The sequence below is a fragment of the Scyliorhinus canicula genome, chromosome 3 (assembly GCF_902713615.1).
Source record: "Scyliorhinus canicula chromosome 3, sScyCan1.1, whole genome shotgun sequence".
In the NCBI taxonomy this organism is placed as follows: Eukaryota; Metazoa; Chordata; class Chondrichthyes; order Carcharhiniformes; family Scyliorhinidae; genus Scyliorhinus; species Scyliorhinus canicula.
The window spans coordinates 9,825,787-9,847,825 of record NC_052148.1 but is presented as its reverse complement, the minus strand read 5'-3'; the positions used below and the strand labels follow the sequence as shown (position 1 = coordinate 9,847,825).

Here is a 22,039-nt window from a genome sequence, read left to right as displayed (position 1 = left end):
GCTCTATCTAAACACTGATGTGAGGGAGAGTGAGAGGGGTTACTCTATATAAACACTGATGTGAATAGGGAGTGAGAGGGGTTACTCTATATAAACACTGATGTGAGTGAGAGTGAGAGGGGTTACTCTATATAAACACTGATGTGAGTGACAGTGAGAGGGGGGCTACTCTATATAAACATTGATGTGAGGGCGAGTGAGAGGGGTTACTCTATATAAACACTGATGTGAGGGAGAGTGAGAGGGGTTACTCTATATAAACACAGTGAGAGGGGTTACTCTATATAAACACTGATGTGAGGGAGAGTGAGAGGGGTTACTCTATATAAACATTGATGTGAGTGAGAGTGAGGGGGTTACTCTATATAAACACTGATGTGAGTGAGAGTGAGAGGGGTTACTCTATATAAACACTGATGTGAATAGGGAGTGAGAGGGGTTACTCTATATAAACACTGATGTGAGTGACAGTGAGAGGGGTTACTCTATATAAACACTGATGTGAGTGAGAGTGAGAGGGGTTACTCTATATAAACACTGATGTGAGGGAGAGTAAGAGGGGTTACTCTATATAAACACTGATGTGAGTGAGAGTGAGAGGGGTTACTCTATATAAACACTGATATGAGGGAGAGTGAGAGGGGTTACTCTATATAAACACTGATGTGAGTGAGAGTGAGAGGGGTTACTCTATATAAACACTGATGTGAGGGAGAGTGAGAGGGGTTACTCTATATAAACACTGATGTGAGTGAGAGTGAGAGGGGTTACTCTATATAAACACTGATGTGAGTGAGAGTGAGAGGGGTTACTCTATATAAACACTGATGTGAGGGAGAGTGAGGGGGTTACTCTATATAAACACTGATGTGAGTGAGAGTGAGAGGGGTTACTCTATATAAACACTGATGTGAGGGAGAGTGAGAAGGGTTACTCTATATACACACTGATGTGACTGAGAGTGAGAGGGGTTACTCTATATAAACACTGATGTGAGTGACAGTGAGAGGGGGGCTACTCTATATAAACATTGATGTGAGGGCGAGTGAGAGGGGTTACTCTATATAAACACTGATGTGAGGGAGAGTGAGAGGGGTTACTCTATATAAACATTGATGTGAGGGCGAGTGAGAGGGGTTACTCTATATAAACACTGATGTGAGGGAGAGTGAGAGGGGTTACTCTATATAAACACAGTGAGAGGGGTTACTCTATATCAACACTGATGTGAGGGACAATGAGAGGGGTTGCTCTATATAAACACTGATGTGAGGGACAGTGAGCGGGGTTACTCTATATAAACACTGATGTGAGGGAGAGTGAGAGGGGTTACTCTATATAAACACTGATGTGAGGGAGAGTGAGAGAGGTTACTCTATATAAACACTGATGTGAGGGAGAGTGAGAAGGGTTACTCTATATAAACACTGATGTTAGTGACAGTGAGAGGGGTTACTCTATATAAACACTGATGTGAGTGACAGTGAGAGGGGTTACTCTATATAAACACTGATGTGAGGGAGAGTGAGAGGGGTTACTCTATATAAACACTGATGTGAGTGACAGTGAGAGGGGTTACTCTATATAGTAAGAAGTCTTACAACACCAGGTTAAAGTCCAACAGGTTTGTTTCAAACACGAGCTTTCGGAGCACGGCTCCTTCTTCAGGTGAAGAAGGAGCCGTGCTCCGAAAGCTCGTGTTTGAAACAAACCTGTTGGACTTTAACCTGGTGTTGTAAGACTTCTTACTGTGCTCACCCCAGTCCAACGCCGGCATCTCCACATCATTACTCTATATAAACATTGATGTGAGGGAGAGTAAGAGGGGTTACTCTATATAAACACTGATGTGAGGGAGAGGGGTTACTCTATATAAACACTGATGTGAGTGTGAGTGAGAGAGGTTACTCTATATAAACACTGATGTGAGGGAGAGTGAGAGAGGTTACTCTATATAAACATTGATGTGAGGGAGAGAGGTTACTCTATATAAACATTGATGTGAGTGAGAGGGGATACTCTATATAAACACTGATGTGAGTGAGAGGGGTTGCTCTATATAAACACTGATGTGAGTGACAGTGAGAGGGGTTACCCTATATAAACATTGATGTGAGGGAGAGGGGTTACTCTATATAAACACTGATGTGAGTGAGAGTGAGAGGGGTTACTCTATATAAACATTGATGTGAGGGAGAGTAAGAGGGGTTACTCTATATAAACACTGATGTGAGGGAGAGGGGTTACTCTATATAAACACTGATGTGAGTGTGAGTGAGAGAGGTTACTCTATATAAACACTGATGTGAGGGAGAGTGAGAGAGGTTACTCTATATAAACATTGATGTGAGGGAGAGAGGTTACTCTATATAAACATTGATGTGAGTGAGAGGGGATACTCTATATAAACACTGATGTGAGTGAGAGGGGTTGCTCTATATAAACACTGATGTGAGTGACAGTGAGAGGGGTTACTCTATATAAACATTGATGTGAGGGAGAGGGGTTACTCTATATAAACACTGATGTGAGGGACAGTGAGAGGGGTTACTCTATATAAACACTGATGTGAGTGACAGTGAGAGGGGTTACTCTATATAAACATTGATGTGAGGGAGAGGGGTTACTCTATATAAACACTGATGTGAGTGACAGTGAGAGGGGTTACTCTATATAAACACTGATGTGAGGGAGAGTGAGAGGGGTTGCTCTATATAAACACTGATGTGAGGGAGAGGGGTTACTCTATATAAACACTGATGTGAGGGAGAGGGGTTACTCTATATAAACACTGATGTGAGTGAGAGTGAGAGGGGTTACTCTATATAAACACTGATGTGAGGGAGAGTGAGAGGGGTTACTCTATATAAACATTGATGTGAGGGAGAGGGGTTACTCTATATAAACACTGATGTGAGGGAGAGGGGTTACTCTATATAAACACTGATGTGAGGGACAGTGAGAGGGGTTACTCTATATAAACACTGATGTGAGGGAGAGTGAGGGGGTTACTCTATATAAACACTGATGTGAGGGAGAGTGAGAGGGGTTACTCTATATAAACACTGATGTGAGGGACAGTGAGAGGGGTTACTCTATATAAACACTGATGTGAGTGACAGTGAGAGGGGTTACTCTATATAAACACTGATGTGAGGGAGAGGGGTTACTCTATATAAACATTGATGTGAGGGAGAGTGAGAGAGGTTACTCTATATAAACACTGATGTGAGGGAGAGTGAGAGAGGTTACTCTATATAAACATTGATGTGAGGGAGAGTGAGCTATTACTCAGTGTAAACATTGATGTAGAATATGAGGCAGTTACATTGCCTCTCCGTACTTACCGATGTGTAGCACAACCTGTTTGACAGTTGGCTGAAAGAGATCAGTGATGGCGTCCGGAGTCAGTCGCAGCATTCCCTGGGAGGACCACTTCACCAACGTACTGCTGTGGAAATGAAGAGAGACACAGCTTCTCAGATTGGGGATTATGGCATTGGAAATACACATCGGAGTCCAACATGTGGGGGGTCTTGACGTTCCTGAAGAGTGGGTTCCGATCGCTGTGGTCCTGAGGCCAATGTCCTCTCCAGGCTGTGAGCAGGGCCAGGATTCCCCACAGAAAATGCCTGGCTCACAGCTCATTAAGATTGAAACACTCTGCTGAAGAAATGGTTCTTTCCTGTGTTGTCATTGTTCGCCTGAGCAGCCGAACCCTCTGTAAAGAGTCTTCTGACAAGGGATAGATATAAAAATGGGGAATGGCCGTGACATCTATCTCCTCGTTCTACATTTAGACTGGCCTAGGGAATTCCTCCAAGGAATGTACAAAGGGGACAAAATGTCTGCCCTTCCTGAGGAGCTGTCCGGCTGGGAATGGCCAATCGCAGCTCTGAGCAAAGATCGATTAGGCTAGAATTGATTTCTTTGGAATAGAGGTATGTGGGGCTGCAGGTCGAGTGGAGAGGAAGGACCTATTTCCGTTGGCAAAGGAAATGTATAACCAGGGGGATTGGCGAAAGGGTTAGAGGGGAGTTGATAACTTGTTTTCACCCTGTTCGGTGATTAAGATCGCACACTCTCGGGGGCAGCACGCTGGCGCAGTGGTTAGCATTGCTGCCTCATGGCACCGAGGTTCCAGATTCGATCTCGGCTCTGGGTCACTGTCCGTGTGGAGTTTGCAAATTCTCCCCGTGTCTGTGTGGGTCTCACCCCCACAAGCCAAAGATGTGCAGGGTAGGTGGATTGGCCACGCTAAATTGCCCCTTAATTGGAAAAAAATCAATTGGACACTCTAAATTTATATTTTAAAATGATTGGACACCCTCTGCGGGATTCTCCGATGGCGGAATACTCCGCTTCGCCAGCAGTGGACCCATGCCTCCGGGTTTCCCGACGGCGTGGGGTGGCCACAATGGGAAACCTTATTGGCTGGCTGAGGGAATGGGGAATCCCGCTGCTGGAAGCGACGCCACGCTGGAAAATGGGGATGCCGGGTCGGAGAATCCCGTTGCCGGTGGCCAGGCCTGGCCAATCAGAGCTCATTCATCTGCTGGATGTTTACAGCATGGAAACAGGCCCTTCGGCCCAGCTGGTCCATGCCGCCCAGTTTCTATCACTAAGCTAGTCCCAATTGCCTGCATTTGGCCCATATCCCTCTATACCCATCCTGCCCATGTAACTGTCTAGCTGCTTGTAGATGGTGGACAGGCTTTGAGGGGTCAGAAGGTGAGTTACTCGTTGTAGGATTCCTAACCTTTTACCTGTTCTGGTAGCCACAGTATTAATATGGCTAGTCCAGTTCAGTTACTGATCAGTGGCAACCGCCTGGTTGTGATTGTGCGGGATTCAGCGATGGTAATGCCATTGAATGTCAGGGGGCGATGGTTAGATCCTCTCCTGTAGGAGATGGTTATTGCCTGGCACTTGTGTGGCGTGAATGTAACTTGCCATTTGTCAGCCCAAACCTGGATATGTCCAGGTCCTGCTGCATTTGGACATGGCCTGCTTCATTATCTGAGGAGTCGTGAATGGTGCTGAACATTGTGCAGTCATCCGCAAACATCCCCTGACCTTACGATGGAAGGGAGGTCATTGATGAAGCAGCTGAAGATGGCTGGGCCCAGGACACTACCCTGAGGAACTCCTGCAGTGATGTCCTGGAGCTGAGATGATTGACCTCCAACCACCACAACCATCTTCCTTTGTGCCGGGTATGACTCCAACCAGCGGAGAGTTTCCCCCCTGATTCCCATTGACTCCAGTTTAGCTCGGGCTTCTTGATGCCAAATTCGGTCAAATGCTGCCTTGATGTCAAAGGGCAGTCACTCTCACATCACCTCTGGCATTCAGCTCTTTTGTCCATGTTTGAACCAAGGCTGTAATGAGGTCAGGAGCTGAGTGACCCTGGCGGAACCCAAACTGAGTGTCCGTGAGCAGGTCATTGCTGAGTACGTGCCGCTTGACAGCCCTGTTGATGACCCCTTCCATCACTTTGCTGATGATGGAGAGATATGGAGATAGGGCGGTAATTGGCTGGGTTGGATTTGTCCTGTTTCTTGTGTACAGGACACACCTGGGCAATTTCCCACATTGCCGGGTAGTGTGTTATGAAGTTTGTTTTTCAAGGAAGAAAAGGGATGTTGTTAATGGGATGTGAATTATGTTGTAAAGGGACACAAATGAAGGGCGTTGTTTAATTAAGAACCTAGAGCATTTATAAATAGAGACTGCACACTGTCTACCAGCATGCTTCAGGCCTTCCATGACTAGTGGGTGCCACAGGGCTTGGGGTGCATCATACTCCCGGTAATGACATTTTGGTTTAACTAGTTCAGTTTCATTGTGACATTTTGTTTTAGTTGCGGTTTCCCACAGGGGCTGGTACAGACAGAGATCAGGAGGAATTTCTTCTCTCAGAGGGGAGTGAATCTGTGGAGTTCTTTACCGCAGAGAGCTGTAGAGGCCGGGTCGTTAAGTATGTTCAAGGCCGAGATTTTTAATCAGTGAGGGAATCGAGGGTTGTGGGGATGAGGCGGGAAAGTGGAGTTGAGGATTATCACATCAAATCGGCCATGATCTCACTGAAAGATGTAGGAGACTCGAAGGGCCGAATGGACGATTTCTGCTCTTACCTCTTATCGTGTTATGGTCTCCCCCTCTCATTTTTGAATAAATCTATTATCAAGTAAAGTATTTGTGTCCAGCGTCACACCTCACCAACAGACTTGGGGATCAGTATAAATGTGATATTTGTTACCTGTTCTTTTTCAGTGCAGTCTCCACACTCTGGCCTTTACACTTCCTGTAGTAGTCGATGAAGGAGAACGGTAAGGAGATATTCAGAGGATTCACTCTCTTGGGGGAAGCAGTCCGTTTTCGTGCCTCAAAAGCTATCATCAGATCCACCCAGGCTGCTGGCCGCTTCACCTTGAAACGCTCAATGTAATCAGTGCCAAAGATCTGGCACAGCATCTTCTCAAAGGCAAGGTCCACTCCAACTGCTCCATATGGTCCTCCTGCAGGAAGGGACATTATAGTTTGAGGAAGTTTCACACCGGGAGGTGAGTAAAGACTATAAGGGCCCGAATCGAACGGAAAGGTTTATTAGTGGCGGGTTCTGCTGGGCGTTTCACCACAGCTCCGTCGTCGAGTCCCCCAGCGCTCTCTAATCACACTCAGAGCGTGGTTTAACTAAATGGGAACTACGTTGTATAGCCAGCGCGTTTAGCCGCGTAGCACCGTGAAACACAACAGCTATCTGACGTGCCTCTGCTCGATACGGGGCCTCAGCAGAGAGCTTCGGCCCATTTTTGCGAGTGGGGCTCCTCAATGCCGGGAGAGATCGGGAAGCCAGGTTTTGACCTCTCAAGCCCCCGACATGACCCCCGAGCCCCAAATCACTGTGAGGGGATCCCCGGACCCCCCTCACCCCCCCTCTCCCCCCACATACTCGTGGGGCTCCCACTGCCATGCAAACAGCGCCGCTTGGCAGTGCCAGGCTGGCACCAGATGGCATTGCCAGGGTGATATGCGGAAGGTGCCAGCTGTGCCTGGGCACCACCCTGCCAAAGGGGCATGCCCCGGGGCAGGGGGGCTTCCAGTCCCCTGGGAGACCCCCACCAGTGCTGTCAATCCGATCCCTGTTTGTGGGGACCGATGGTGAACGGAGCTCGCCCGAGGTCTCCGGGGCGAAGGAGATAGATCCCATCGCCTTGGTTACCTCCGGGAACAGCATATTGAAATGAGACAACTGTCTGCCTCTAATATGCTGATTTGCCACAAAGTGATTCTGCTCACAATGGGCGGGATTCACAACGTCTCACAAGGTCACGTTAGATCTGGCGAGGTGTGGTGAGCTGGGTAGATCCCAGGAGTAGGATCTCCCATCATTTACCAGCCACATTGGACCATGCCCGCTGCTCTTTGGGAGGAGAGTGGCCGGTAGATCGTGCCCATTGTCACTTCTTTTGGGCTTTGGAGAGTTTCTCCCTGGTCAAGCCCAGACTTGGAATTATTTTCATCTCTGGGGAGCTGAACCCGCTGGCCATACTGGCTCCTCAGAGATTGGGCCACCATTTCGAAAGGGTGCCCCGATCTCTAAGTGAGCATGCGGGTACCCCACCCATGGGCAATGTCACCCCCTCCCCCCCACCCAAATGGGCATTACCCAACAACCCCCCCAAGTGATGACACCCCACTGTGGATTCGCAGAGGGAACTCCCCTTTACAGGTCTCGGATCACCTACCGCCACCACCAGCCCCACTTGCCAGGACCACCACCCTTCACCTACACCAACCTTCGGAGGCCCCTCTCAGGCCCTGACCCTTGACCGTGCCACCCTGGCAGTGCTCTCGCTGGCTTTGCAGTACCAGCTGAGATTCATGGCAGCGCCTGTCCCTGACCACCCAGGGGTCTCTGATGGCCCAGGAGGGCCCCGGCTGCCGTGGGTGGACCAGTACTGCCCGGCGCCCGGCTGTGGACGCCCTGGGGAGGCCGGTAGATGCCGGGATTTTACCAGGTCAGGTCAGCACACCCAAGTGGGTTTTAAACCTACTTAAGCGTGCGAGGGACTGAAGCCTGATCATGACGGCTCGTGAGACCTGGATAGATCTCGTGAGGCGTAAAAGCTGCCGGGAAGCCCTCAGGAGGCCTCTCCCAGTATCCATTGGCCATGTCGCGCTCCCGGTCGGGGCTGGTAGATCGCACCCGAGATGTCAGCTGTGGATCACTTTCTCCCCGTGGAATCAGAATGTCACAAGTTCATAGAATCAGAGAATTTACAGTGCAGAAGGAGGCAATTCGGCCCATCGAGTCTGCACCTGCCCTTGGAAAGAGCACCCTACCTAAGCCCACATCCCCAGTAACCCCACTTAACCTTCCTTGGACACTAAGCGTAATTTATCATGGCCAATTCACCTAATTGGACTGTGGGAGGAAACCGGAGCACTCGGAGGAAACCCACGCAGACACGGGGAGAACGTGCAGACTCCGCACAGACAGCCAACTGTGGCCGGAGTTGAACCCAGGACCCTGGAGCTGTGAAGCAGCAGTGATAACCACAGTGCTACCGTGCTGCCCGGGTTGTAAGTAGAGAATACAGGGTGGTTTTCTGCACCATAAGACATAGGAGCAGAATTAGGCCACTCGGCCCATCGGGTCTACTCCGCCATTCAATCATGGCTGATATTTACTCATCCCCATTTCCTGCCTTCTCCCCATAACCCCTGATCCCCTTATTAATCAAGAACCTATCTATCTCGGTCTTAAAGACACTCAGTGAATTGGCCTCCACAGCCTTCTGCGGCAAAGAGTTCCACAGATTCACCACCCTCTGGCTGAAGAAATTCCTCCTCATCTCTGTTTTAAAGGATCGTCCCTTTAGTCTGAGATTGTGTCCTCTACTACTAGTTTTTCCTACAAGTGGAAACATCCTCTCCACGTCCACTCTACCCAGGCCTCGCAGTATCCTGTAAGTTTCAATAAGATCCCCCCTCATCCTTCTAAACTCCAACGAGTGCAGACCCAGAGTCCTCAACCATTCCTCATACGCCAAGCTCTTCATTCCAATACATTGAGAAACCAACTGGAGAACACTTCATACTGAACTGGGAACAGTGCAATGAGAAAGGAACAATTGGTAATGTAGTTGTACAAGGCCCTATGCCATTTGCCCCTGATTTCCATGGGCTCCCATCGCCTTTCAACGAGATTCCTGCATGTCTATACGAGGGGAGGCCATGATGCACTATCCATTACGACGAGACGAGAGTAGAGAGTAATCGAGGCTTTATTACGCAGAGATGTGGAGCCTCCCGCAGCTGCTGCTGAAATGGCTGCAGCTCGGAGAGCCCACACATTTATACTCCGCTTACTGGGCGGAGCCAGCAGGCAGGGATCTACCCCCGTACCTGTAGTACAGGGGCCTTACCGTAATACCCTCGTATGCAGTATACAATACAACAGTGATGACTACCGTAGGCCAGTGGGGATCTGACTGATTAAATTGCTCTTGCGAAGAGTTGGTTTGTGATTTCTTCGCTGTGATTCCGAGTTCAGGATTTCAGTGCCTCTGTAGGTTTATCAAACGGCCACCAGATGGTGCCAGAGCTTCCTGCTCCTCCAGCCCGACAGGAAGGAAGGCTCGGCCTTGTTTCCTGTCATTGAGCCTCTGCCAGATCCCCGCAGCCTTGCAGCTAGATTAAGACAAAAAGAAAACACACCCGACAAGTATTTTTGTCTGTGTTTTCAAAGACAATTCTCTCTCTGATGCAAATGTCTTTCACATCCTTCCAGGAAGGGGCAGGGCATGTGGTACTGGCTGAGCAATGCAGAGGTCAAGAGTTCAAATCCCACAATGGCAATTCACTGCTTCATCCAGCACAAAAGGAGGCCATTTGGCCCGTTGCACCTCTGCTGACCCAGAGATACCGTGCCTCTGGCTCTCTGGCCAGTCGTGTGCAAATTAAATGAAGTGATTTGAGGACCAGCACCAGAATACATACTTTATTGTCGTGAAAACTCAACTGGTTCACCAATGCCCTTCAGATACATCCCTGCCTGGCCTGGCCGATAGGTGCCTGCAGACACTTTCTGATCTGGCTTAACAAGGCGCAGAGTTGCTGTAATATTTTCACAAGGGCCCAGTACATGCTCTGGGCAAGTAAAAATAGGCAGTGAATCTGCTGTTCATAGAATCCCTACAGTGCAGAAGGAGGTCATTTGGCCCATCGAGTCTGCACCGACCTTCTGAAGGAGCCCTCTACATCCCCGTCCACTCCCGTAACCTAACCTGCACATCCCTGGACACTAAGGGCAATTTAGCACGGCCAATCCACCTAACCTTCACATCCCTGGACTGTGGGAGGAAACCGGAGCGCCCGGAGGAAACCCACGCAGACACGGGGAGAACGTGCAGACTGCGCACAGACAGTGACCCAAGCCGGGAATCGAACCCGGGTGTTGTGAGGCAGCAGTGCAACCCACTGGGCTACCGTGCCGTCCTATGTTGTCCACGTTGTAAAGGAGGAGTTATAGCCCCTTGAGATTTTCCCGTGAGATGGGATGTCGACGAACCTTCAACATCGTGGGCGGGATTCTCCGCAAATGCGGAGAATCGTAAAGGCTGCCGTGGGACAGGCCATGACCCACGGTAGCCTTCACGTCCACTTCCGGGGCCGATTCTCCCCCCCTGTGCGTCACGGCGGCGCGGCCTTGACGACGGTCGTCAAGGCTGCACGTCAAGCGTCACGCCGGCTGACGCGGCCGATGACGTCGACCGCGCATGCGCAGGTTGGACAACGCCAACCTGCGCATGCGCAGTTGGCGTCTTTTCCCTCAGCCGCCCCGTAAGACGTAGCGGCTTGATCTTGCGGGGCGGCGGAGGGAAAAGAGTGGCCGTGGTACTGCCATGCCAATCGGGCCCCCAGATGCCCCAAACGGGGATCTGGCACCCGTTTCACGACGGCAGCGAGCAGGTGTGTTTGCTGTCGTGTTGAAAAGAGCATGAAGGCCCGGCCGCTCGGCCCATCGGCCTCGGAGAATCGTCGCTCGCCGGAGAAAACGGCGAACGCCGATTCGTGGTGTGGGTCGGGCATGGGGGGAGAATAGCGGGAGGGCGTGAAAAATGTCGGGAGGCCCTCCCGCTATTCTCCCACCCGGCGTGGGGGGCGGAGAATCGCGCCCCGTATTTTTGAAGAAGGAATAGTCCTATAGCCAATGAACAGGTTAAATGCCCGTCCAAGAATCCTCCAAATTGGGCCAGCCTTGTTTGCCCACTGGGTAGGCCTCGCCCCTCGGAGTCACAAAGCCATAACTTTGGAGTTCCACTCCGGAGTCTTGAGTCTATAGTCCAGGCTGATGCTTGCAGTGTCGTACTGAGGGAGCACTGCGCTCAGGGAGCTGCCTGCCTCCCCAGTCACAGGGATGTGCAAGGTCCCATTGGAACAGCTGAGGAAGCCAGAATCGCTGAAACAGGTGATCTGCTTCTGACTGTGTTCCTGTTTGTGGGATCTTGCTGTGTGGAATTTTCCTACCATGTTATCCAGCCTCTCTCTCTCTGTAGCCCGCTTCCCCTCCTCTAACATATTAATGCAGTGACGACACCAAGTACTTCATTGACTGTGAGCAGGGCATCCTGAGGCTGTGAAAGGCGCTACAGAAATGCAACTACTTTCCCCCCCAGCCGTTAATTCAGCATCAAAATCATTTCGAACTAAAAAGGTGAATACTCCAGGCAGTATGGAGCTGGCCCATTAGCTGCTGTCAGGGTCTCTCGGTTCACACGGCCTAGTCACCAGCCTGGTTTCAGAGCCTTCACCTGATGCTTTGTAGAGTTCCTTCAGGGTCCCCTGAGGCTGCTCGATCTGATGAACCGTGAGATCCACCGTGCCCCCTCCGCAGTCAGCCACAACGTAACGGTCGCCTGGAAAAAGAGGCAGAGAGTCAGGGCAAAGGTCATGTGCATCAGTTAATGATCAAACAGGGAGGTGCTAGAGAGAGACAGAAAGAGAACGAGGCACAGAAAGAGATAGAAAGAGGGAGAACAGGTAACAGGATGAGAGAGAGATGGAGAGAAAGAGAGGGAACGGGGATAGGATGTCGCCCCCTCAGCTTATGAATCGTTACTCCTCCATGTTGAACACCACTTGGAGGAAGCACTCAGGGTGGGGAACTTCAATGTCCATCACCAAGAGTGGCTGGGTAGTACCACCACAGACCAGGCTGGCCGGGTCCTCAAGGATATAGCTGTTAGACTGGGACTGCAGCAGGTGGTGAGGGAACCAACAAGAGGGAAAAACATGCTTGACCTCACCCTCACCAACCTGCCGGCTGCAGATACATCTGTCCATGACAGTATTTTGACCCAGCGACAGTGAAGGAACGGCGATATATTTTCAAGTCAGGGTGGTGAGTGACTTGGAGGGGAACCTCCAGGTGGTGGGGTTCCCAGGTACCTGCTGCCCTTGTCCTTCTAGATGGTAGTGGTCGTGGGTTTAATACTGTGGCTACCAGAGCAGGTCAGAGGCGAGGAAATGTACAGCGAATAACTCATCTCTTGACCCCCCAAAGCCTGTCCACCATCTCCAAGACACACGTCATGTGTGTAATGGAACGGGCAGCACGGTGGCCTAGTGGTTAGCATAACCGCCTCACGGCGCTGAGGTCCCAGGTTCGATCCCGGCTCTGGGTCACTGTCCGTGTGGAGTTGCACATTCTCCCCGTGTCTGCGTGGGTTTCGCCCCCACAACACAAAAATGTGCAGAGTAGGTGGATTGGCTACGCTAAATTGCCCCTTAATTGGAAAAAATAATTGGGTAATCTAAATTTAAAAAAAAAAAGAAAAAAAAAAAAAAAATGTGTGTAATGGAACACTCTCCACTTGCCTGGGTGAGGGAAGCTCCAACAACACTCAAGGTGTTCGACACCATCCAGGACAAAGCAGTCCATTCATTGCTCCCCAATCCACAAACATTCAAACCCTCTACCACCAACGAACAATGGCAGCCGTGTGTACCACCTACAAGATGCACTGCAGTAACTCACCAAGGTTCCTTAGGCAGCACCTTCCAAACCCACGGCCACTACCATCTAGAAGGACAAGAACAGCAGATACCTGGGAACCCCACCACCTGGAGGTTCCCCTCCAAGTCACTCACCATCCTGACTGGGAAATATATCGCCGTTCCTTCACTGTCACTAGGGCAACATCCTGGAACTCCCTCCCTAACAGCATAGTGGGTGTACCTACACCACATGGACTGTAGTGGCTCAAGAAGGCAAGCAACAGCACCTTCTCAAGGGCAACTAAGGATGGGCAATAAATGCATAAATGCTGGTATAGCCAGCGAGGCCCACACCACATAATTGAATTAAAAAAAGAGCGAATGGGATACAAGACTAGAGAGAGAGAGAGAATGGGTTACAGAATGAGAGAGAGAGAGGGGAGGGGGGGGAGGAAAATAGAGATGAAACAGCTCATTAACCTGTTACCCCTCCAGCGGGTATCAGCCTAGCATTGAGTGTCTCATTACCAGCCCCACAGCCCCCCTCTCTCACTCTGTGTGGGGCAAAGGGCCCCTCATTCTGGAGGCAGCATGACTCCAACACTGGCTTAGCCAATCAGCAAACCCTATTGGTGAGGACCCTGCAGTGATTCTCAGAGGGAGTGTCAGGGAGAGGGGTCAGTCGCAGGGTTCATCCTGGAGGACCGGAGAAAAGCGAGGGTCGTTGGTCAGTACCTGTCTTCATCTCGGCCCACAGATCACCAACTCCACTCTCCATCAGGAACGTTCGACTCACTCTCGATCGTCGGAGCTGTTCCCGAGCTGCAAAAGCCAGAGAACCAGTCAAAACATTCCCAGAGACTGAAATACCGGGAATCGGGAGAGGCAGCATCTCAGAAACAGTACGGTAAATACCTCCCTCAACACTGTCCCTATCAAACACTCCCAGGACAGGTACAGCACAGAGTTAGATACAGAGTACAGCTCCCTCAACACTGTCCCCATCAAACACTCCCAGGACAGGTACAGCACGGGGTTAGACACAGAGTAAAGCTCCCTCTACACTGTCCCCATCAAACACTCCCAGGGCAGGTACAGCACAGAGTTAGATACAGAGTAAAGCTCCCTCTACACTGTCCCCATCAAACACTCCCAGGACAGGTACAGCACGGGGTTAGATACAGAGTAAAGCTCCCTCTACACTGTCCCAATCAAACTCTCCCAGGACAGGTACAGCACAGGGTTAGATACAGAGTAAAGCTCCCTCTACACTGTCCCCATCAAACACTCCCAGGGCAGGTACAGCACAGAGTTAGATACAGAGTAAAGCTCCCTCTACACTGTCCCCATCAAACACTCCCAGGACAGGTACAGCACGGGGTTAGATACAGAGTAAAGCTCCCTCTACACTGTCCCCATCAAGCACTCTCAGGACAGGTACAGAGCCGAGTTAGATACCGAGTAAAGCTCCCTCTGCACTGTCCCCATCAAACACTCCCAGGACAGGTACAGCACAGAGTTAGATACAGAGTAAACCTCCCTCTACACTGTCCCCATCAAACACTCCCAGGACAGGTACAGCACGGGGTGAGATACAGAGTAAAGCTCCCTCTACACTGCCCCCATCAAACACTCCCAGGACAGGTACAGCACAGAGTAAGATACAGAGTAAAGCTCCCTCTACACTGTCCCCATCAAACACTCCCAGGACAGGTACAGCACGGGGTTAGATACAGAGTAAAGCTCCCTCTACACTGTGCCAATCAAACACTCCCAGGACAGGTACAGCACGGGGTTAGATACAGAGTAAAGCTCTCTCTACACTGTCCCCATTAAACACTCCCAGGACAGGTACAGCACGGGGTTAGATACAGAGTAAAGCTCCCTCTACACTGCCCCCATCAAACACTCCCAGGACAGGTACAGCACAGAGTTAGATACAGAGTAAAGCTCCCTCTACACTGTCCCCATCAAACACTCCCAGGACAGGTACAGCACAGAGTTAGATACAGAGTAAAGCTCCCTCTACACTGTCCCCATCAAACACTCCCAGGACAGGTACAGCACAGAGTTAGATACAGAGTAAATCTCCCTCTACACTGTCCCCGTCAAACACTCCCAAGACAGGTACAGCATGGGGTGAGATACAGAGTAAAGCTCCCTCTACACTGCCCCCATCAAACACTCCCAGGGCAGGTACAGCACGGGGTGAGATACCTACACAGTCCCAGTTGAGGTGATGGCGAGAATGAGTGTTGGTCAGGAATGGAGACTGTCTGCAGGTGGTGGAGTTGGGAGACATTTAGGGATATGGGTCGATGAATTGATGACCTATTGTGTGGGCAGTTGCTCAATGAGTGTACAGTGAGGGTGAAGAGTAGGTTGTCTTTATGGAAGAGTGTGAGGTATTTATTCCAGAGGAAATAGTGTGGCGTCTTCTCCAGTTCTGTGATGAATGGGGGTTGTTTTGGGCGGTGATGTGTGTTGACGTGATGTGCCGGGGGAACAGGCTGCGTGGGAGAAAAATTTCATCAACCCACCTCCTCGAATCAGGAAGTCCGTTATTTTAGTTTTCCTGACAACATATCCTGAGGGAAATAGCCAATCAGTTGACACTTCTAATTTTGGTCCACGTCTCTCAGGGCCACCCGTTAACCTCTGCCTGACTCTTACTGGCCCCAAACTGAATTTTTGTTCAATTCATTTTTAAGCAGATGGTGGATTTTGCAGGATAACCAGCTGTTATTGCTCCAGCCCCTGATTGCCCTTATCTTATTGACAGTTGGTGAAAATTGTCCCAAACAGGCAGAACCTTAATTGGTGGGGTCAATGAAACACCGGATTCCAGGGAACAACACAAAATAAAGGTGTGCTGAGATAGCTCTGTAGTCCTGAGGGAGTGCTGCACTGTCAGAGGGTCAGTACTGAGGGAGTGCTGCACTGTCAGAGGGTCAGTACTGAGGGAGTGCTGCACTGTCAGAGGGTCAGTACTGAGGGAGTGCTGCACTGTCAGAGGGACAGTACTGAGAGAGTGCCGCACTGTCAGAGGGTCAGTACCGAGGGAGTGCTGCACTGTCAGAGGGTCAGTACTGAGGGAGTGCGGCACTGTCAGAGGGTCGGTACTGAGGGAGTGCCGCACTGTCAGAGTGTCAGTACTGAGGGAGTGCTGCACTGTCAGAGTGTCAGTACTCAGGGAGTGCTGCACTGTCAGAGGGTCAGTACTGAGGGAGTGCTGCATTGTCAGAGGGTCAGTACTGAGGGAGCACTGCACTGTCAGAGAGTCAGTACTGAGGAGGTACTGCACTGTCAGAGGGTCAGTACTGAGGGAGTGCCGCACTGTCAGAGGGTCAGTACTGAGGGAGTGCTGCACTGTCAGAGGGTCAGTACTGAGAGAGTGCCGCACTGTCAGAGGGTCAGTACCGAGGGAGTGCTGCACTGTCAGAGGGTCAGTACTGAGGGAGTGCGGCACTGTCAGAGGGTCGGTACTGAGGGAGTGCCGCACTGTCAGAGGGTCAGTACTGAGGGAGAGCTGCACTGTCAGAGTGTCAGTACTGAGGGAGTGCTGCACTGTCAGAGGGTCAGTACTGAGGGAGTGCTGCACTGTCAGAGGGTCAGTACTGAGGGAGTGCTGCATTGTCAGAGGGTCAGTACTGAGGGAGCACTGCACTGTCAGAGAGTCAGTACTGAGGGAGTGCCGCACTGTCAGAGAGTCAGTACTGAGGGAGTGCTGCACTGTCAGAGGGTCAGTACTGAGGGAGTGCTGCACTGTCAGAGGGTCAGTACTGAGGGAGTGCTGCACTGTCAGAGGGTCAGTACTGAGGGAGTGCTGCACTGTCAGAGGGTCAGTACTGAGGGAGTGCTGCACTGTCAGAGGGACAGTACTGAGAGAGTGCCGCACTGTCAGAGGGTCAGTACCGAGGGAGTGCTGCACTGTCAGAGGGTCAGTACTGAGGGAGTGCGGCACTGTCAGAGGGTCGGTACTGAGGGAGTGCCGCACTGTCAGAGTGTCAGTACTGAGGGAGTGCTGCACTGTCAGAGTGTCAGTACTCAGGGAGTGCTGCACTGTCAGAGGGTCAGTACTGAGGGAGTGCTGCATTGTCAGAGGGTCAGTACTGAGGGAGCACTGCACTGTCAGAGAGTCAGTACTGAGGAGGTACTGCACTGTCAGAGGGTCAGTACTGAGGGAGTGCCGCACTGTCAGAGGGTCAGTACTGAGGGAGTGCTGCACTGTCAGAGGGTCAGTACTGAGAGAGTGCCGCACTGTCAGAGGGTCAGTACCGAGGGAGTGCTGCACTGTCAGAGGGTCAGTACTGAGGGAGTGCGGCACTGTCAGAGGGTCGGTACTGAGGGAGTGCCGCACTGTCAGAGGGTCAGTACTGAGGGAGAGCTGCACTGTCAGAGTGTCAGTACTGAGGGAGTGCTGCACTGTCAGAGGGTCAGTACTGAGGGAGTGCTGCACTGTCAGAGGGTCAGTACTGAGGGAGTGCTGCATTGTCAGAGGGTCAGTACTGAGGGAGCACTGCACTGTCAGAGAGTCAGTACTGAGGGAGTGCCGCACTGTCAGAGAGTCAGTACTGAGGGAGTGCTGCACTGTCAGAGGGTCAGTACTGAGGGAGTGCTGCACTGTCAGAGGGTTAGTACTGAGGGAGTGCTGCACTGTCAGAGGGTCAGTACTGAGGGAGTGCTGCACTGTCAGAGGGTCAGTACTGAGGGAGTGCTGCACTGTCAGAGGGTCAGTACTGAGGGAGTGCTGCATTGTCAGAGGGTCAGTACTGAGGGAGTGCTGCACTGTCAGAGGGTCAGTACTGAGGGAGTGCTGCACTGTCAGAGGGTCAGTACTGAGGGAGTGCTGCACTGTCAGAGGGTCAGTACTGAGGGAGTGCTGCACTGTCAGAGGGTCAGTACTGAGGAAGTGCTGCATTGTCAGAGGGTCAGTACTTAGGGAGTGCCGCACTGTCAGAGGGTCAGTACTGAGGGAGTGCTGCACTGTCAGAGGGTCAGTACTGAGGGAATGTTGCACTGTCAGAGGGTCAGTACTGAGGGAGTGGAGCACTGTCAGAGGGTCAGTACTGAGGGAGTGCTGCACTGTCAGAGGGTCAGTACTGAGGGAATGCTGCACTGTCAGAGGGTCAGTACTGAGGGAGTGCCGCACTGTCAGAGCGTCAGTACTGAGGGAGCTCTGCATTGTTTGATCTGCCTTAACTTTCGATTATTTTCTTGAATCCATAATTTAGATCCTTCACTTAAAGATGGCTTTGATTCTCTTGCTCTTTGACTGTAAAATACAGAACAAAGACAGTTGTGTTCTGTAGGTCAATCATGATGTAATTGAGCACCCTGATGCTGTCCTGGGTGGTGTGGAGCTTCCTGAGTGTTGTTGGAGCTGCACTCACCCAGGCAAGTGGAGAATATTCCATTACACACCTGGCTTGTGCCTTGTAGATGGTGGACAGGCTTTGGGAGGTCAGGAGGTGCGTTACTCGCCGTAGGATTCCTAGTCTTTGACCTGCCCTGGTAGCCACAGTATTAATATGGCGAGCCCAGTTCAGTTTCTGATCAATGGTAACCCCCAGGATGTTAATAGTGGGTGATTCAGTGATGGTAATGCCATTGAATGTCAAGGGGCGATGGTTAGATCCTCTCTTGTAGGAGATGGTCATTGTTTGATACTTGTGCGAGTGAATGTAACTTGCCACTAGTCAGCCCCAAGCCTGGATATTGTCCAGGTCTTGCTGCATTTGGACATGGACTGCTTCATTATCTGAGGAGTTGTGAATGGTGCTGAACATTGTGCAGTCATCCGCAAACATCCCAACTTCTGACCTTATGGTGGAAGGGAGGTCATTGATGAAGCAGCTGAAGGTGGCTGGGCCTAGGACACGATCCTGAGACACTACTCCTGCAGTGATGTCCTGGAGCTGAGATGATTGACCTCCAACCACCACAACCATCTTCCTTTGTGCCGGGTATGACTCCAACCAGCGGAGAGTTTCCCCCTGATTCCCATTGACTCCAGTGTTGCTCGGGCTCCTTGATACCACACTCGGTCAAATGCTGCCTTAATGTCAAAGGGCAGTCACTCTCACTGCACCTTGCTCTCTCTCTCTCTCTGTTTCTCTCTCTCTCCCACTTTATCTCTCTGTCTTTCTCTCTTTTTCTCCGTCTTTTCCTGTCTTCCTGTGTAAGAGGCACAAAGAGATGAATGGCCTCACATCCTAGGAGTAACTGAAGCACTTGTCGTGGTGTGGACTATTTACCAATATTGTATTTAGTCCTAGCTAAGCTGGTCATGGAACCTAGTGGGATACAGATGATGCAATGAATAGGAGGAGCCAGGTCTGTATTTAGTTTTGCAGGCTGCTCAAATTTGTTTAGTTGGACAGCAGTTTTCCATAGGATTGGCGTCTGACAAGACGGGTGTGTACTGGATCTGTCCTTGAAAGAATCTTTCTCTGAAAGCTTTGACAAAGAGACGCCCAGACTCCAAATGTCAGCTCCATTATTTCTCCACAGAAGCTGTCAGACCTGCTGACATTGTCCAGCATTTTCTGTTGGCTGTTCAGATTCCGGAATCTGCAGTTGTTTGCTTTTATCCCTGCCTGAAAGCATCTGCACAGATAAGAAAGTAAACCTGTTTTGTGAGCTTTATTCACAAGTGGCATTTGGACTGTATTGGGTTCTTTAATTGGAATGAGTGGCCGCTGCGCTTCCCGTTTTTCCTTTTATCCAAGAGCTGTTTAACTGGGAATTGTAAAGATATTTTTTTGTTGGTTAATTCTGTGTTTAGTTTAATTAATTAATTAATTAATGTAATGTAATTAATGTTTAGTTTAACATAAAGGATACGTATTGGTCAGAGTCATCACTCCTGGGGGATAAGTGTATTTTCTTCACCGTTTTACAAATTGACGATTTGTTTGGGGTTCCCGTCTGGGATCCTGACAAAAGTTGAGGTCGGGTCTGGGATCGTAACAGTTCACCAAACAGTTTCTGACCTTGCCGGAAGCTGGAAACGATGGGATTTTCTGGCCCATATCCATTGGTCACCTCGGTGCTGCTGAGCTCAATCAGTTGGTGGAGTCGGAGCTTCCTGCAGTAAATTGATGCAGCCTCCGGTTCCAGAGCAATAAGCAGTTGCTCTGGGTATTCACGAGAAGCCAACTCAGCCTGGGCACAGATAGATAGAGTGTGAGGGAGAGAGAGGAAGATAGGGGGAGAGAGAGGGACAGAGACAGTGGGAGAGAAGGAAAGACAGGGAGAGAAAGGAGAGGGCGATAGAGAAAGGAACAGATGAACAGGCAGAGATAGTAGGAGAGGGAGAAAGTGAGAGCAAGGCACACAGAGAGAGAGAGAGAGAAACAGATAAATAGCGACAGAGAGGGAGACAGGGCAGAGAAAGTCAGAGAGGGCACAGAGAGATAGAGAGTGGCAGCAAGAGAGGTTCAGGGAGAGAGAGAGAGAGAGCGATAGACAGAGCAGAGAGGCAGAGAGAGAAAAACAAGGAGATAGGAAGAGCCAGAGCAAGAGAGAGAGACAGGGACAGTGGAAGAGAGCGAGAGACAGAAGAGAGAGAGACAGGTAGGAGGGAGAGAGAGACACAGATGGAGAGGGAGAGATGGTAGAAACAGAGACCGGGAGATAGACAGTGGGAGAAAGAAGGAGGGAGACAGAGAGAGAGGAACGCAGAGAAACAGAGACACAGAGAAAAAAGAGCATGAATCTGAGCACATTGCCAATTCAGTTACTGAGTAGGACAGATACATTATCCAGTAAATATCTAGAATATACCCTGTCAACTGGTTTTCCATGATAAATTCCCAGCTCCATATGATCAAATCTAACCTCTAACCAAATGGACATTACAGCACCACCTCAATGTTAAAGTATATCACTTTAACATAGGAACAGATTAGAGTTGGGGAATAAATGCTGGCATATCCAGCAACACCCATGGCCCATGAAAGAATGAAAATAACCTCTCTGTCTCTCTCTAGCTCCATGATTTCACTCTCTCTATTATAATTTTTACACTCTCTGGATTCTCCGCAGTGCCGCATTTCTGCCCCGACTTGCCGGCGGGATTCTCCGTTATACCGGCCGGTCAGTGGGGTTTCCCATTGTGGGGCAGCCCTCACGCTGTCAGGAAACCCCCAGGGCTGCCGGCAAAATGGAGAATCCCGCGGCGGAGAATCCCGCCCCTTGTCTCTGATCCTTTAATAACCTCTCTCTCTCTCTGACCTCTCTCTTTTTTATTTTTATAAATTTAGAGTACCCAATTCATTTTTTCCAATTAATGGGCAATTTACGTGGCCAATCCACTTACCCTGCACATCTTTGGGTTGTGGGGGCGAAACCCACACAAACACAGGGAGAATGTGCAAACTCCACATGGAAAGTGACCCAGAGCCGGGATCGAACCTGGGACCTCGGCGTCTCTGACCTCTCTCAATGGCCTTTCTCTAATATCACTCTTTGTAACTCTCTCTCAGATCACTTTCTCAAAGGTCTCCCTCTAATATCACTCTTTAGTCATTGTCTCTCTCAATGATCCCTCTCCAATTTCACTCTATGATAACTCTCTCTCTAATATAATAACAATCTTTATTGTCACAAGTAGGCTTACATTAACACTGCAATGAAGTTTCTGTGAAAAGCCCCTTGTCGCCACATTCCGGCGCCTCTTCAGGCACACCGAGGGAGAATTCAGAATGTCCAATTCATCTAACAAGCACGTCTTTCGGGACTTGTGGGAGGAAACCGGAGCACCCGGAGGAAACCCACGCAGACACGGGGAGAACGTGCAGACTCCGCACAGACAGTGACCATAGCGGGAATCGAACCTGGGACCCTGGAGCTGTGAAACAACAGTGCTAACCACTGTGCTACCAGCACTCTTTGATAACTCTCTCCCTCTCTTACTCTCTCTCGATCCCTCTCTATTATCACTCTTTAGTAACTCTCTCTCTCTGATAACCTTCTCTGTTATCACTGTCTGATAATGCTCCCTCTCTCTGAACGCAGCCTCTCTGAT

At 50.4% G+C, this 22,039-nt stretch overlaps 1 protein-coding gene across 1 annotated transcript in view; it reads right to left on the bottom strand.

Moving 5' to 3' along the window:
- The window catches only part of hspa12b (heat shock protein 12B), an 88,292-nt gene that overhangs the window by 4,317 nt on the left and 61,936 nt on the right, over positions 1-22,039 (bottom strand). The window contains exons 5-9 of the mRNA XM_038792937.1: positions 20,004-20,175; positions 13,744-13,830; positions 11,823-11,927; positions 6,263-6,521; positions 3,348-3,451 (exon numbers count right to left, since the gene is read on the bottom strand). Coding sequence (XP_038648865.1) covers positions 3,348-3,451; positions 6,263-6,521; positions 11,823-11,927; positions 13,744-13,830; positions 20,004-20,175 — 727 coding nt within the window. The remainder of the gene's footprint in view (positions 1-3,347; positions 3,452-6,262; positions 6,522-11,822; positions 11,928-13,743; positions 13,831-20,003; positions 20,176-22,039) is intronic.